This window comes from Ipomoea triloba, chromosome 15 (genome assembly GCF_003576645.1).
Source record: "Ipomoea triloba cultivar NCNSP0323 chromosome 15, ASM357664v1".
In the NCBI taxonomy this organism is placed as follows: domain Eukaryota; kingdom Viridiplantae; phylum Streptophyta; class Magnoliopsida; order Solanales; family Convolvulaceae; genus Ipomoea; species Ipomoea triloba.
The window spans coordinates 2,146,544-2,161,274 of record NC_044930.1 but is presented as its reverse complement, the minus strand read 5'-3'; the positions used below and the strand labels follow the sequence as shown (position 1 = coordinate 2,161,274).

General features: G+C 37.2%; 3 protein-coding genes across 4 annotated transcripts; all 3 read right to left on the bottom strand.

Annotated features, from left to right (window-relative positions):
* Positions 1-1,077: 1,077 nt before the first annotated feature.
* LOC116006968 lies at positions 1,078-6,796 on the bottom strand. 2 transcript variants are annotated; one of them, XM_031247516.1, is made up of 9 exons: positions 6,540-6,796; positions 4,727-4,918; positions 3,825-4,558; positions 3,474-3,741; positions 2,937-3,146; positions 2,542-2,715; positions 2,055-2,252; positions 1,853-1,966; positions 1,078-1,745 (listed from the first exon to the last, which is right to left on the bottom strand). In XM_031247516.1, exons 2-9 carry the CDS (start codon positions 4,892-4,894, stop codon positions 1,392-1,394), a joined length of 2,220 nt encoding a protein of 739 aa, XP_031103376.1. In that variant the 5' UTR covers positions 4,895-4,918; positions 6,540-6,796; the 3' UTR covers positions 1,078-1,391. The 2 variants fall into 2 exon arrangements, with proteins under 2 accessions (XP_031103376.1, XP_031103375.1); XM_031247515.1 differs by having other exon boundaries at positions 3,825-4,918.
* Positions 6,797-11,041: 4,245 nt separating this feature from the next.
* On the bottom strand, positions 11,042-12,157 carry LOC116006782. The gene is made up of 3 exons (XM_031247271.1): positions 12,130-12,157; positions 11,923-11,954; positions 11,042-11,653 (listed from the first exon to the last, which is right to left on the bottom strand). Exons 1-3 carry the CDS (start codon positions 12,155-12,157, stop codon positions 11,330-11,332), a joined length of 384 nt encoding a protein of 127 aa, XP_031103131.1. The 3' UTR covers positions 11,042-11,329.
* On the bottom strand, positions 12,021-14,673 carry LOC116006974 (probable polygalacturonase). Its single transcript, XM_031247524.1, has 3 exons — positions 14,008-14,673; positions 12,955-13,286; positions 12,021-12,647 (listed from the first exon to the last, which is right to left on the bottom strand). Exons 1-3 carry the CDS (start codon positions 14,622-14,624, stop codon positions 12,160-12,162), a joined length of 1,437 nt encoding a protein of 478 aa, XP_031103384.1. The 5' UTR covers positions 14,625-14,673; the 3' UTR covers positions 12,021-12,159.
* Positions 14,674-14,731: the final 58 nt, after the last annotated feature.

Sequence of the window (14,731 nt, the reverse complement as noted above, 5' to 3'; positions counted from 1 at the left end):
ACTGAAATGGTCATTCTCATATTTCTCGCTTGAAAATTTTACTTTCGGTAAACATTTTTTGGCAAGTTCATTTACTAGCTGCAGGTGTATCCGTGTATATATGCTTTGTATGGATTTTTTATTTTTTGGTTTTATGGTAGTGGGGGAGGGGGGAGCGTGGGAGGGATGGGGTAAAATGGCTGTCATAATTTAATTCATGAATCTCATATGTTTTTCAGTTTTTAAAAAATATTTCTTATGTGAATGAGAGATTATTTGAGATCTTCTTGGAAGATTGATTTTTCGTAAAACAATGGAAAGAAGAGGCGCACAGGCCTTGCCCAGTCAAGCACGTACAGTGCACGACTGTGCAGTTTTTTGTTTTTTTTTTTTTTTTGTTTTTCTTTTTTTTTTTTGTCTTTTGTCTTTGGCATCTCAAAAACCACAAAAAAATTCAAACTTTTGAGGATGCCATTGAAAGCAGAATGTCCAATGAAAATGTGTTCATAATCATTATTCCTTACAATTCGAAATTTAACTAAATAATAAAATTAAATATTCATTTTTTCATGAAATTTTAATTCCAAATCTGACCAAACAATGAAATTAAATATTCACAAATTTTTTCTGCAAATCAAACAAGGGTATTAATCTTCTTAATAATTTTTTCCATAGAATTTTAATTATAATCCTCAATTATTTTCCAGAATTGTTATACAATGGACTAGTGTTCATCTTGCATGTACTTGCAATTAATATCATTTTTGAACTCGTCTACATTACAAGATGAATCCTAGTCCACAATATAATTTGCTTATTTTCCACAAACCAAACATGTAACAAATGATTAGAGTGACTAAGAATGATCTTTTATGCCTGCTGATTGGGTCAACCCCAATAAAACATGAGTAAATAACTCTTTGATTTATAAAAACGTTCCCAATTGCTACTCAAATGTGCAGCCTTATTATGACTCTAATCGATAAAGAATTACAATACTCAAATGTGCAGCCTTATTATGACTCTAATCGATAAAGAATTACAATGGCAAATCCAAACCAGGAAGATAATAGGCAATTCCATGATAATAACTCATGATTCAAGAAAAAAAGAGTCGATGTCTTTACTTTGGTGATGTAATAATCTATTATTGTACAATACAAGTACAGTAAATATTGCACAAAACAGTGCAATGCTTTGTATTCAAGAGAGTCTGGGTTCATAACTTTTGTTTCTATATTTCATTCACATATACATACCTTAAAAGGGAACAAAAAACACAAAAGTAATGCTCCATCTAACCTAGGAAAACACTGATCATAGTTTAATGTTCTGTAAAATTTAGACTTCTCCTCTATTTACCATGGCATGCATTCCAGCAATTCAAACACAACCAACCCAGAAACAAGCATCTATGTTGTTGCTCTCCAAACCTCCCGGAGGAGTTCATATCTTGCATTGGATCCCAAACTACCTTTATTTTCGTCGTCTTTGATGTTTCCATTTCCATTCTCAGAGTGTGCAGATGATGTCTTGTCAACTATGGATGCCAGAGGAGAATCTATTTCGTCCAGTTCTTCGTCACTTGTGTATCCCTTCCTCTGTATAGAAGAAGGGGTTCGAGACAACTGGGATTTTCTGTCCACCTCTGCAACTTTTTCTACAATATCGGTAGAGGAAGGTGGAGTATATACAACCGGAGCAGCAGGATAAGGGAAACTACTGCTCATTGATTCAGCCGACGATAATCTACGCTCTATGATACACTGGAAATAGGAAAGAAAGGATATGGAATTAAATTTTCTGTTCATATTCCTAGTTTGGAAAAGAGTAAATGCTACTAAGATATATATATGAAAATAAACAATCAAACCTCGGCATTAAGTGCCTCTAATACAGCGCCTGGGACAGGATCGGGGCAGAACTCATCTGGAGAGAAATTGCATAGTATTCTCTTGACCAATGAAAGATGGATTGATGGACAAACCTGCAACAATTATAAGAGGCATAGTGACACGAGAATGAGTAACGGTGAATATTTCTAAATATGCAGAACTGCTCTGTAGTTGATTTACCTCCATTCTGATTGTTCGGTCCATAAGCATGTCTTTTGGAAGCATTAGAAGGTCACTCAAGGCGTTGAGAAGATTGAAATGATTTTTTTCACGTCCACTCCCTCGATCATCATTCTCAGAGTTGCCATGGCCATCTTCTGCACAATCATCAAGAGCCATACCAAATGATTCATTTAGCCATCTTGACCAATTGCCAACCTGTGAAGAAAATCCAGTCTATTAGCATCAATGAAGTGTTAAGACTAAATAGGAAATGGATCACAGAAGGTCAAACACTGTAAAATCAGATTTGGAAACAACACTGATGAATTGAAAGTAATAGTTCTGTTGCAATCAATGAATATGGGCCATTCCACCAAATGAGGATGTTGCCCAGAATTTTGTTGTGGGGGTGGGGGGTGGGGAGCAACACCACATCTTGCTCGATCCATGTTAAAACTAAGTTAAAAAATAAATATTAAAAAAAAAAAGATTCTGCATTACTTACTGAATTTTTTAGTTGAGCACCAGACCCAAAACTCAAATCCCCTGCTGGGATAGGCAAAACCTTTGAGTCAACTATTGGATCAGATACAGGATCAGTCGGGATCTCATGAGCTGACTCACGAAGAATAGCATTGAACATTGCCACATCTAGTCTGGCAACACATTGTTTCATGACCTGATAGCACAAAAGGTAGAAAGATGTAAAGCTTATTGCCCCACATATAAAAGAAATAGGCGACAGCCAACTATAGAATGAAGAAATTAAAATGAAATATCTAGAGAAAGTCATCTTTCCTTAATTATCTGCGCCAGAACTTGGAAAAGAACTAAGAGAAATTAACTATTAGAATGAAGTAGCAGATATGAATGGACAATGAAAGTAATTAGGATACATACCCTTCTTGCCAATACAGGCAAGCAACCACATTCATGCCCACCAGCACGAACAGGGCATAATCTATTAAAAGCATCTCGGAAAACATTGTTCCATAGATCAATTGAGAAGCGGCCTTGCTGCTGGTCACCCAAAGCAGGTCCAGATAATCTCACAACGGCCTTGCCAGTTGATGGATTGTCATTGGGAGATTGCATATTTGGAGTAAAGGCCTACACATAAAGAATCAACCAGCATTAATAAAGAATATTAAAGGAAAAAGTTCATAAAGCTGCTTCCTTGCTATTAATGGTATCAGAGAATTAGCAACCTCTATGACTAAGTGTTTGCCTTATAAACTCCAAACATTTTAAGGATTTCCAAAATAGCTGAACACAATTGCTTATTTTGTTGATTGCAATTCTATCAAGAACCATTTCACCATGCAAAACATGACAGGTAAAATTAACTAGTAAAACTATAAAGTCTGTCATGTGCTTTACATACACAAGCTCCTGGCCTCCTCTACAAATGAAAATATTATTCTGTGGATTAATTACCTGCCACCATATTGACTCAACTATCCGAGAAAAAATCCAGGACTCCACCCTCTCTAAGGCAGCCGTAAAAGTTCTTGATTCTTGCCAATTATCAATAAAATGCAATACACCATTACTACTCGGCTTTAGTGACAGGTGTTTCCCATCACCCTTCTTTCCTCCAGAGGACTCAAGTATTTTCGTAAGAGAACTTGAGCTACAAGAACTTCCAAATGATTGAGAGATGATTTCCCTCAGAACAACAGCATTGGATAGCCAAAATGTCAACCTTAATTGAGAGCAGAAGACAATTGTTAGCATGCAAAGTAAAGAAAAAAACCTCACATCTATATTCATTAAGCTAAAACACACCTTGGAACATCATTACCACATGACTTGGAAACCAGAACAAGGCCCGAAACAACATTTCTAGCGACTGTAGCTCGCTTGTCTTGAGACCAGTATTTGCAAGCATGAATATAGAGTCTGGAAAGGCGCCTTGCTGGTGTGTGCACCTTATGTGCTGAATTTCCATGCTCAGGTACCACAGAATAAAGTGCAACTTCAAGAGCAGCAACTTCTCTCAGCTCCTCCTCAAGTTTCTCAACCCTTGATTCCATTTCCTGGACTTGTTGCTCTAAAGCTGCCCTGTCTTCATGATCAAAATGTTCTGCAGTATTGACGGTTTCATCATCACTTCCAAAACTTTGGGCACTGCTTGAAGATTCATCTGTTGTATCTGCTGCTTGCTTAACCTCTTCAAGAGGTCTATCATCCAGTTCTTCTGAGGATTCTGATATTGCTTTCGGATGAACTTTCATATTTTTAGAGTTACCAGATATAGACTTAGTTGTCACTTTAGATGGACCTTTTGTAGGCTTAGTAGTGTTCTTAGGTGCACCTTTTGATGCCTTTATCTGCACACCATTATCAGAATTTCCACGCAATGCATGAGAAGAGCTATCAGAGGATCCATTTCTGGAAATTCTTGAAGCTCTTTCTAGTTTTTCGTCTTCTACAGTTTGTGGATCTCCTTGAGATGATACTGAATCGTTAACTGTCTCAGGATCAGATTCGTCTTCCATTTCCTCCTTTGAATCATTTCCCTGTTCACATGAATAACCCTCTAGTTTATTCTTACTCTCCTTCTCAACCATTCTAACTGTTTTTGAATCTTGAATTGTATCAACAGATCTATTGGCATCATCCACATAGTGTATAACCATATTTTCATAAACTTCAGGGGGTTCAGGGCCCGTGTTTGGATCACTTACTGAAGTACGGGAGTTTGTAGGAGGAGATGTGGCTTTAATATCTGTTTCTTTCCCTTTCAAGATTTTGCCACCATTCTTCTCTTGTGGTTTCTGACCTTTTTTATCAGGCTTTGAAGCACGCTTTATTTGAGTAGTCTTTTGAACTTGCTTCCGTTCAGTTTCCCTCATGCTGAAAATATTTCACCTTATAAACTGAAGCAAATAAGGAAGCCATAATTAGCAAGAATCACTCAAAGAATAAATGCCCGTTTGAACCAACTTAATGTTGAGATGATAACTATATCAAATGTGAAATGGTGTGCTGCCAGTAGCCTTCTACTGAAACAACATCACCTTAATATCATTAATTCCGATCAATCACTAAATAAATTACAGAATTTAATATGTTACACCTTTACTTTTCACAATATAGCATCCATAGGTAAATATGGACCATCAATTAAGTAATGGATCTTTGCTAATGTGCTTATGAGAATAGCGTCAAATCTAAGTAAATGCTAGTCTAGTACTATTGACTCCGCATTCCTTTCAAGTTTTCCCTAGGTCAGCAATAGGGTACACAGGTCTGTCTACTCCCTTTCCTACCATTCCTCTCAAGAAGCTGATTCACCATTAACACCACTCAACTAAGCCTTACTCTCAGATGCGAGTCAGATACACATGTTTTATCTGCATCTCGAACAAGATTTTTCAGAAAGTTCACTTGCAAATTGCAATTCCTCAGGAAGTACAACTTCAGTGGCAAGACTATCATGTTGTCAGTAAGTCACACAAAAACCCAAATTTATTTCACCAATCTTAAATCCAAAAACTCCTTAGAGGCTTAGATTCAGTGTCATAAACCGTTGCTACCATATTTTCATATTCATACAAACTGCAGATCAGAATTAAATTAGTGACTTTTCTTTCCTTTTCCCTTTCATAGTTTCATCTCCATTCCATTAGGAAATCAAATCAAATCATATCATATCATATCATATCATATCATATCATAGAGTCACTAGAATCATGCACATTTTAAGACAACTCATCAATTCTGTTCCACTACGATCAAGGACATTTTAAGACAATTCATCAATCCTATTCTTGTCTTTGTTGTTAATGACAGACCGGAATATCTAATCAGTCATATAATGTACAGAACACACAAACACACACATCATACAAATATAACTTACAATTTACAAACACAGAAACTACTATTAGTCTATCAACATAGAGCATCAAAAGCATCATCAACAAGCAGGAAACTGAATTTTACCTTAAAATTTTCGATGAAAATGACAAATCTGCCTCTAACCTCAAAGCATTACCAGATAAAATGGAGTGTGAAAGGCGGCTCAGTAAAAAGAGGCGTGATTGAGGATAACAAAACGGTTACAGAGAGTAAAAGGGTAACTGTAAATTACCGTATCTCCAAAATTCAATTCATTCATTAAAAATAAAATAACCAGAACCGCAGTAAATTTAGCAAAACGGAAACAGAAAACTCAAAGTCCAAAAACAGTTAAAAAAAAAAAATCTAAAAAGAATGCCGCCATTGAGAACAAGGCAAAGCAGAGAAAGTGATAAAGCCGATAGATAGCGAAAACTGCAGGCCAAAACGACAAGACGAGAGAATAAACAAAGAACAAGGATCCACAGGTTTCCAAATGCCTATGCTAAATCCCGATCTCCAAAACTCCAATACAAACGACAAAAAAAAAAACGCACTCTGTACAATCACATTCAAATTCCACTATGCATAACAATCCACACAATGAGCTCCAAAACTGCTTAGTTAAACAGGACAACAATGGAAACGTGGACTTACAGAGCAATCCTCCTTTTCCCTAGACGCAAACTTCGAAAGAGATCCGACTTCAAAACGCCGCCATTTCTTATCGTACAAAAAACGTTCCCTCTCTCTCTCTCTCTCTCTCTCTTCTCTCTTCTCTCTTCTCTCTTCTCTCTTCTCTCTTCTCTCTCTCTCCTCAATAAACAAATATGTAGTTGAGGGAGAAGATCGGAATGCAATGCGGGGAGTAGTGTAGTGGTGCGAGGAAGAAGAAGAAGAAGCTAAGTGATGAGCTAATGATATTAAGAATGGGCTAAGAAGGAGTTAAACATGGGGTTTACGTTATTGTCGGTGGAGGATAGTGACCGGCGATTCCCGGTTAATTACGTTACGCGGCTGATGTGATGTGGTTAAGTGCATGAGGTGGGAGGTCAGTAATGGATTTTGACTCCCAAACCATAAGTTGTTGTGCAACTTTTTTAATATATATTGTTATGTATCCCAAAAAAGTCCCTAAAGAGGTGATTGAACCTAAAGTTTATTCGTACAAGATTAAGTCGATTGTATATAGTATTTCTAGTATACTTTATGATTTGTAAGCTATTACACATGAGTGGAGATTAACAATACATGGATAGTGGCTAAAATTAACAACTGCATTATAAAAATCATGTACGACGGACTCGAGCTAAAAAAAATACTGACAACAATTAAACTCGTGACATTTAAATATGAAAATCATGTTTTATGTATTGGATGATCCCTTTCAAAACCAGTTGTGTATTATTGTTTGATAAAAACAGTACTCCCTAATAAAATTGGTTTAGTTGAAAATATGCAAATATAGTATGAACCATTGAATGTGCACTTTAAATGTCATACGAAAAGAAATATAATTGATCTAAAGAATACTCCTTAATTAGACATGTATATATACGTAAAGTAAATAAATTGCTGTCTTAGTAGTTATAAACTAACAACATCAATTATGTATTGCAAATAATGTCTCAAGTTCAACTAGTCAATTTAATCCAAAATAAATTATGATGATACGCTAGCAGTCGGCCAATGCTTAGGCGCCGATTAATCGATGTCTAAGTGAAACTTTTACAACATTGCTAATGTATACCATCGGATAATGACTGAAACATCGTCCTTGAGGATTATTGAAAGATAAACGTAATTGTTGAGTAATTGAAGGTTTGACATTAAATCAATCTTTCTTCATTATTGTTTTTTTTTTTTGGTTGAAAAAAAAAATGTTGGTAGTGATGGGATGAATGAAGTGAAGTTGGTGGCTTGCTGCTCACGTTCTCAGAATTGAGAGTCATCATAATAAAATATGGGAGGCAGCCAGACCACATGTGACACCACATGAACCTTTCCAAACTCTTCAACTTTATTACTTCCATTAAAATGTTCACATTGTAGTATATATTGTACTCCAAATTTAAAAAATAAAATTAAAAACTAAGTTTTCAATTCAATTTGAACAAAAAATCCAAGTACCTTAGGATAAGGATAACGATTGAGATTAGACATATTTATCGAGAGCAAAACAGAGCGAGAAACAAACATTAGACTTTCCTGTTCATATGATATGATACGGTGTATTATGTATGAAATGATGAAAATTGTTGGGGAAGCACTAATTGAGTTGCCGGTGGAGGCTATCAGTTCGCCGGTCATATTTGACCAACAAACAGTGAAAGCCAACATGCTTTTTCTTTTATTTATTTATACTATATTATTACAAAAGTTATTTGGTATAGATTTATGGATGATTGGGGTGGTGAATAGAATTAGCATAAACAAGGATAGGATGTCCATTGTCCACCGCCATACTACAAAATTAAATGTATTGATCACAGGATGATTGATTGTGACTTTAAGCTTTGTCGCCATTGCCGTCACAAGACTGCACTTTTCCTCAATCACCTTTCAGTCATGGCCCTGTCTGGACAGGCCATTGCTACCCACCAAATATCCTAATTACTAAGAGAATCTTTCTCCACATATCAAATCAATAAGTGAATATAGTTCAAGGTATCTCCTACAGTTAAGATCTGTTCAGGACATAGCGTGCTCTGACTTAAAATCAATAAGCATATAGAAAATTTTATTAAAGACTTGCTTTCTACAATGAAGTGCATAAAAGTGTACAGTTTAATGTTAAGTCTCAAAGTTAGGTCTGGGGTAAGAGTCTCGAAGTTAAATTAACTTGATTTATTTTCTCATTAGTGCGAGTGTAAGTTTATTAAGTCAATAATATAATTCAACAAAAATCAAGAAACTTGGTTATAAAAAATAATAAACATACATTTAAGGGTAGAATGAATGAGTGAAAGAGGAAACTTCTCATCAATATGATTTGTGGATTGTTGAGAGTACAATGGGTAGGTATATCATGTATGGGTTGGCATCCAATTATATAGTGTGTATTGCTTTCCTCATGTATTTTGTGTGGGGGACCAATATAATGGTTAATGTTTTGCTCGGATGAAAATGGCATACTTGACTTTAATTTGATGCCCTTCGTTTTAAATTATTACCAGCATAGTTTAAAGTATAAATACTGATTGTGTTTACTACTTCAGTTCTCCAATAGCAAAAGTATGAGATTAATTTGGATTTGGATTCAGCTCATATCACGTTTATATAATTTGACTCTTATTTGAAGAAGATCTGGCCTAAAATTCTTCAACTCGACATTGCAACAACAATCTGCTTACCAACTGTTACAAGCTGCTAGATTCCTTTCTTTAAATTTGGCTCTTATTCAGAAAAAGCTTAACGAGTTCTTTAACATAAGACACAAATACATGAGTTGATCCTTCGACTTGCAACAATTGCATTGACAATCTGCTTACCAACTATCACAAGATGCTAGGTTCCTTTCTCCAACAAAGGAGAATTTCTTTAGTTATTATTGACTAGACTTTAACAACCTCAAAAAGGTGGGGACTTTTATCCCTAGATGACTTGATATAATCAAATATGAAGGAGTAACAAATAAGGAATTCCATCTGTCTGCATTTCCTTATATAACCTCCTCCTTCAGAAAGAAGCAGCTTCAGGTCCACACATGCATTTGCTACAAGTCCCAATGATCAATCCAACTCAAATGAATTATTTATAAAAACAAATAATATCAACTATGCAAGACTGCAATGATAACCTTACAGCTTACACCCAAAAGAGTGAGGGACTGACATGTATAACCTTACAGCTTACACCCAAAAGGTTTCTTCTATAGTTGTCCATTGTTGGGTTGGAGTGAAGAAAAGAAAGCAGTGTGTTATGTGGAAGCTAAGTGATGAGTGTAGAGAATGGAGCAGAGGGAGCGGGATATGTATAGTGTGATCTGATCAGATGAGTGTATGTAGTTTTGGTGTATAAATGTAGTCACATTTGTATATAGTTTTAGCGCCCATGTGACCGTTGCTGTTGAAAATTTTTTTATGCACTGCCATGGTTTACACAAATGTTTTAGCTCCACTCTTGTGATTGTTTCATTGGTGATATCAACATTCCATGAAATTCAACATTCAGTGAATAGTACAAATAACAAATGCATGCTAATACGAATAAAGTTCATTTCCTTGTATATGGTATTCACAGAATATCTAACTATAGATAAAACTGTATGTAAGTGCATATTCTAAAAGATAAGCTGAAAATGAACGCACTCACCTACTACTACTACTAATTATATTTCAATGCTAAAACGCGTTTCAGAAGACATGAAAACGCAAAACGCAAAACGCAACAGGCTTCGCAAGACTGGAAGAAACTAAATCTCACAACATGAACACAAATAATAACACCTAAATGAAAAAATGTTCTTTTCCTTATACTATGTTAGTAGAATTCAATCCACCCATTGGATGGAAGAGTGAACAACGTGTGCAACATACCTCTCAATCTACCATTGCTTGTACGTAGAACACTTCTCCACTGTACTGGTCCATCCAGCAGTTCAATCCATCTCAATTCAAGCCTTATAAATTATAGTTTGATCTATAAGACTAGAAGACACCCAGTTGTCTAAGCATGCTAATTTAAGGGCAACTCTCTAAAAAACACATGGCTAGGCTTGAAGAAATCAAGGCTAATTTAGTTCATAGGATTAGAGGGATTTGGACTCGAAATTTCCACTACTCCCATCTGTGGTTCAACTTTGCTACAATGGGTATAAATTGTGGTCCTCAACTGATCTCGAAAGTTAAGTTTATATTAAACAGTGGGGAGGGGATGGGTTCGTTTATCCTTGCACTACACAAGGAACAATATATTCTCATCAATGGTCAATCATCATTAATATCCTACCCCACCCCTCATAAACCAAGCCACTACTATATATGAGAAAATTTATAAGCAAATTGTAAGACATTGATTATGTGCATAGACTGCAGGATAACAACATTCAATTAAAGAGCTAATGGTAACAGAACATTAGGTAGGGCAACCTCATGAAACACATACTGGATAATTTAATTAAGCTCTTGCAGAATCTCACTACAACCAAATTAAGGAAATGGGAAAATTCAACTTTTCATAGTATACTGAGGAAATGCATTATCATTGAAACAACACAATATTACCAGGTTAAACATTGCAGTAAATTGAAGTTATTCCGGAACAAAATCGTAAGCTACCAATTCAAATCACGAGTTAATAAACAGCAATGCTTATTTTTTTTCAACAATATCAACAGAAGACTTCCCCATCTTCTCTTCCAAAACCCTAACTCAGAAAATTTTCCAAACAAGGGCGAATCAAAAGCATACCAAGATAGATCGATCGATCCGATCAGTCATTCGGACTCAAGCTCCAGCCGTTTGATGGCTTCCTGATGGGCCCAGGTCTCGATAGTGAGATCGGGCTTGGCGTTGAGCCCCACGCCGAGGATCACAATGGTGAGAAAGCTGGTGACGTAGCACGGCAGCTCCCAGTCCTCCCATTTCCGGGATTGCCCCGGCGGCGGCGGCGTACGGTTGAAGAGGTAGCCATTGGGGCGCTCCTGGTGGCCCGGAGTAAGGAATGGGTTCGGGCCATGCCCTCCTCGGGTCCGAAGCCCCGAACTCAATCTGGATTTCAGCATCCCTGCGGCGGTCGCGAAGGGTTTCGCGGACGGCATTTTTCCTTAACTGTGAAAACAGAGATATGAACTTGCGATCCCATTTATGTTTTAGATAGTAAGAAATTTTAAAATTCTATGCCAAAAAAAAAAACAGTAATTAAAAATATAAAATAATAATAATTTTTACAAAATATAACAATTATACTTTTTATAATAGTGAACATAAAACTTTTTAGTATTGTAACATTTCTATAAAATTTAATTATAAATTAAAAATTATGTGATAAGTCTTTTTTATTTGAGCTAGTTAGTTATGAATACTACAGATTAATTTACCTTCTTATGATCTTTTGTCGACGAATTATATACTCAGCAATTGCTAAAAACGATAAAAAGCACAGCTTTTTTTTTTTTTTTAAAAAAAACAGCACAGCTTTTTATCTCCAAAAAAAATCCCAAATTTCTTATTCTGTACTTTATTGAGGACATTAACACACTGGGAATTTCAAGAGTGGGAAGAAAGGTTCAAATCTTTATCACAACATCTTATATATTCCCTGCAGGAGGTCATCTTCATTCTTGGAATGGTTTTGAGAGGAAATTCAGCAGAGAAATATTATTCACAGTTGAAGGTCTAAAATCCAAGGGATTATTCCACTTCAGTGCTGGATCTTTGGACCACCTCATGGACACATTTTCGAGTTCCAGACCGTCAATGTGCTCCATCATGAACCCCGCTGTTTGGTGGTTAACGAGGTCTTTGCATCCCGGCCTGTAGTCCAGCATTCCGTCTGAGTAGTTTGTCCATCTTTTGAACGTGAGGTTCACGTTGGTGAACTTTAAATGGCTTAGCAGTCCACCTCCGTATCCTGATAAGAACACGCCATTTTCAGAGGTTGATGTGATGTTAACAAACTGCATGTTGGAGATAAAGCCTGCTTTTGAACTTGCATCTCTCGGGCAGGTTGTCACGTAGATAGGCTCTGCTCTTCCCCACCACAACGGGTCATAGTATCTCGTGCTTATGTTTATGTTTGAGAAGGTAATGTCGCTAACATTTCCTGCATAAAACAATGAAAGTAAGTAGAGGCTCGAAATGCTAGTTTTGATGAACAAAATCGACCACCAAGGTCTAACATTTCGACTAGGTTTTAGGTTATGTTCTGGAGAAGGTTGCAAGAAACATTAGATGGTAACAACTAGTGATTACTAAACTGAGATGTATACTATGAGCAATCAGATAAACCACCAAATTACTAAAACCAGCAAGTTCGACATTTCCATCTACTTATATTTATTGAGTTTTCAACAAAATCGTCTAGACATACTAGGATTCAAATTGACTAAGAACTGATCGAAATGCTTTACCTCCATCTCGTATCTGCAGACCAAGACCTCTATGGGATTCCACAATTGTTATATTGTCAAAGACGAAATTCTTGAAAGTGTAAAAACTCGCACTGCCAAGTTTTATAGCACAGGACTTTGTTCTGATCCAGCAGTTGGTAGCAGTAAGGTTGTGCACAGGTCCAGTGGATGACTTGGGACAGATAGCATCATCACCTGTATCGATGTGGCATCTTGTGATCAACGTGTTGTTCGAGTCTTCTATATCAATTCCATCGTTATTAGGTGAATTGAAATTCCCGTATATTGTAACATCATGGATAGATATGCGGTCACTTCGTACGAGATGCAAGCTGCAAGATTATGAAACCCAATCTTGAAACAAAATGCAGTAAGCTAGTAAATGCAAAGCAGGATTCAAGGTGAAAGAGAAATTTGAACTCAGATGCAACCAGTTCCAGTTCTTATGGATTGAAATTGAAATTGCCATATCTTGTAACATCATGGATAGATATGTTTCAACTTCTTACAAGATGCAAACTGCAAGATTATGCAATCCAAAATTGAGCTAGAATACTGAATAGGGCAACCCCAACCAAGTTGGTCTGGTTGTTTGACTTGATAATCACAAGGTTAAAAGTTCAAAACTCCTAACGAAAATGGTCTATTAGTTGACTTGGTTTGAGCTTGTCAGCTATAAGCAACTTAAATTAATTTACCTCATTGTGGTCTTTTGAGGTGACGAAAAATACTTACCGCCACTACTTGAGTTTTTTTGCACTTGAGTAAATCCCAATCTCGTGACCCTAACTAACAAAAAACCACAAGAAGGTAAAACATTCTAGGTTGCACATAGCTGACCGCCTCAAACGCTGGGATTCGAACTTGTTCCCTTGTGGTTACAAATTTGTATAATTAGTCATCTAAAGAATGCATAAAGCTGGTCAAATAGCAGTTAGGGTTCAGGTGAAAGATGCAGCTTCAAACGGGGAATATGAACTCATTTGCAGTCAGATTCAGTTCTTATGGATTATGATTGATGCAAAATTAGAGGAATTCGAAGGAAATACGAACCACCAAAGAGCAGGCTCGATGAGACTGACATTCCAGATTTTGACATTTCTGCAACCGATGAATCCGACGAGGCGCGGCCGGCACTCGTCCCCCAAGCACGCCCCCGTCTGGTTCCAGCTCACCATCACATTCTTCCGCTCATCGAACCTCTGCACGAATTTCAGCCCTTGTCCGTTGATCTCCCCTCCGCCGGTGATCCCGACATCGTCCGCCCCCTCCGCCAGCACCACATACCACCGGCTTTGCTCCTCCGGATAGTCCCTCAGTCTCGGACCTCCCAGAACCGTCGCATTTCTACTAATATCCAGAACCACGCCCGATTTCAGGTGCACCGTTGCAGTCAAGTACTTCCCGGGCGGGAACGTGACGTGGCAAGGGCGGTGGCGGCTGGACACCACGGCAGCAGCGCATTCGTCGATTGCCTTCTGTATTGCAACGGTGTCGTAGTGGACGCCGTCGCCGGTGGCCCCGAACTGGGCGACTGAGAAGGAAAGGGGCTCGTGGGAACCCTCGAGGATGGAGAAGCGTGACGTGGCTGAATATAATTGGACGGCGAGGGAGAGAACGATGACAGCAAAACTAAATCGGATTGAAATCATTTTCCTCTGTAACTTCATCACTTGTGTTAGAGAATCAAACTATCAAACCTATAATCTTTGGATAAGTCAACAATTTGCCGTGTACTACTCTACTATACTCACTTCATTATATTATTCATTATATT

Coding starts and splice junctions, on each gene's coding strand:
- LOC116006968 (XM_031247515.1), bottom strand. CDS start 4,894: ATGAGGGAAACTGAACGGAAGCAAGTTCAAAAGACTACTCAAATAAAG. Junction 3,742..3,824: donor TGTGGTAATGATGTTCCAAG/GTGTGTTTTAGC, acceptor CTCTCAATTAAG/GTTGACATTTTGGCTATCCA. Junction 1,746..1,852: donor TAGAGGCACTTAATGCCGAG/GTTTGATTGTTT, acceptor TCCTATTTCCAG/TGTATCATAGAGCGTAGATT.
- LOC116006782 (XM_031247271.1), bottom strand. CDS start 12,157: ATGACCTCCTGCAGGGAATATATAAGAT. Junction 11,955..12,129: donor CTGCAGGGAATATATAAGAT/GTTGTGATAAAG, acceptor GCAATTGCTGAG/TATATAATTCGTCGACAAAA. Junction 11,654..11,922: donor CGACAAAAGATCATAAGAAG/GTAAATTAATCT, acceptor CTGTTTTCACAG/TTAAGGAAAAATGCCGTCCG.
- LOC116006974 (XM_031247524.1), bottom strand. CDS start 14,624: ATGAAGTTACAGAGGAAAATGATTTCAATCCGATTTAGTTTTGCTGTC. Junction 13,287..14,007: donor ATCGAGCCTGCTCTTTGGTG/GTTCGTATTTCC, acceptor ATAATCTTGCAG/CTTGCATCTCGTACGAAGTG. Junction 12,648..12,954: donor TCTGCAGATACGAGATGGAG/GTAAAGCATTTC, acceptor TGTTTTATGCAG/GAAATGTTAGCGACATTACC.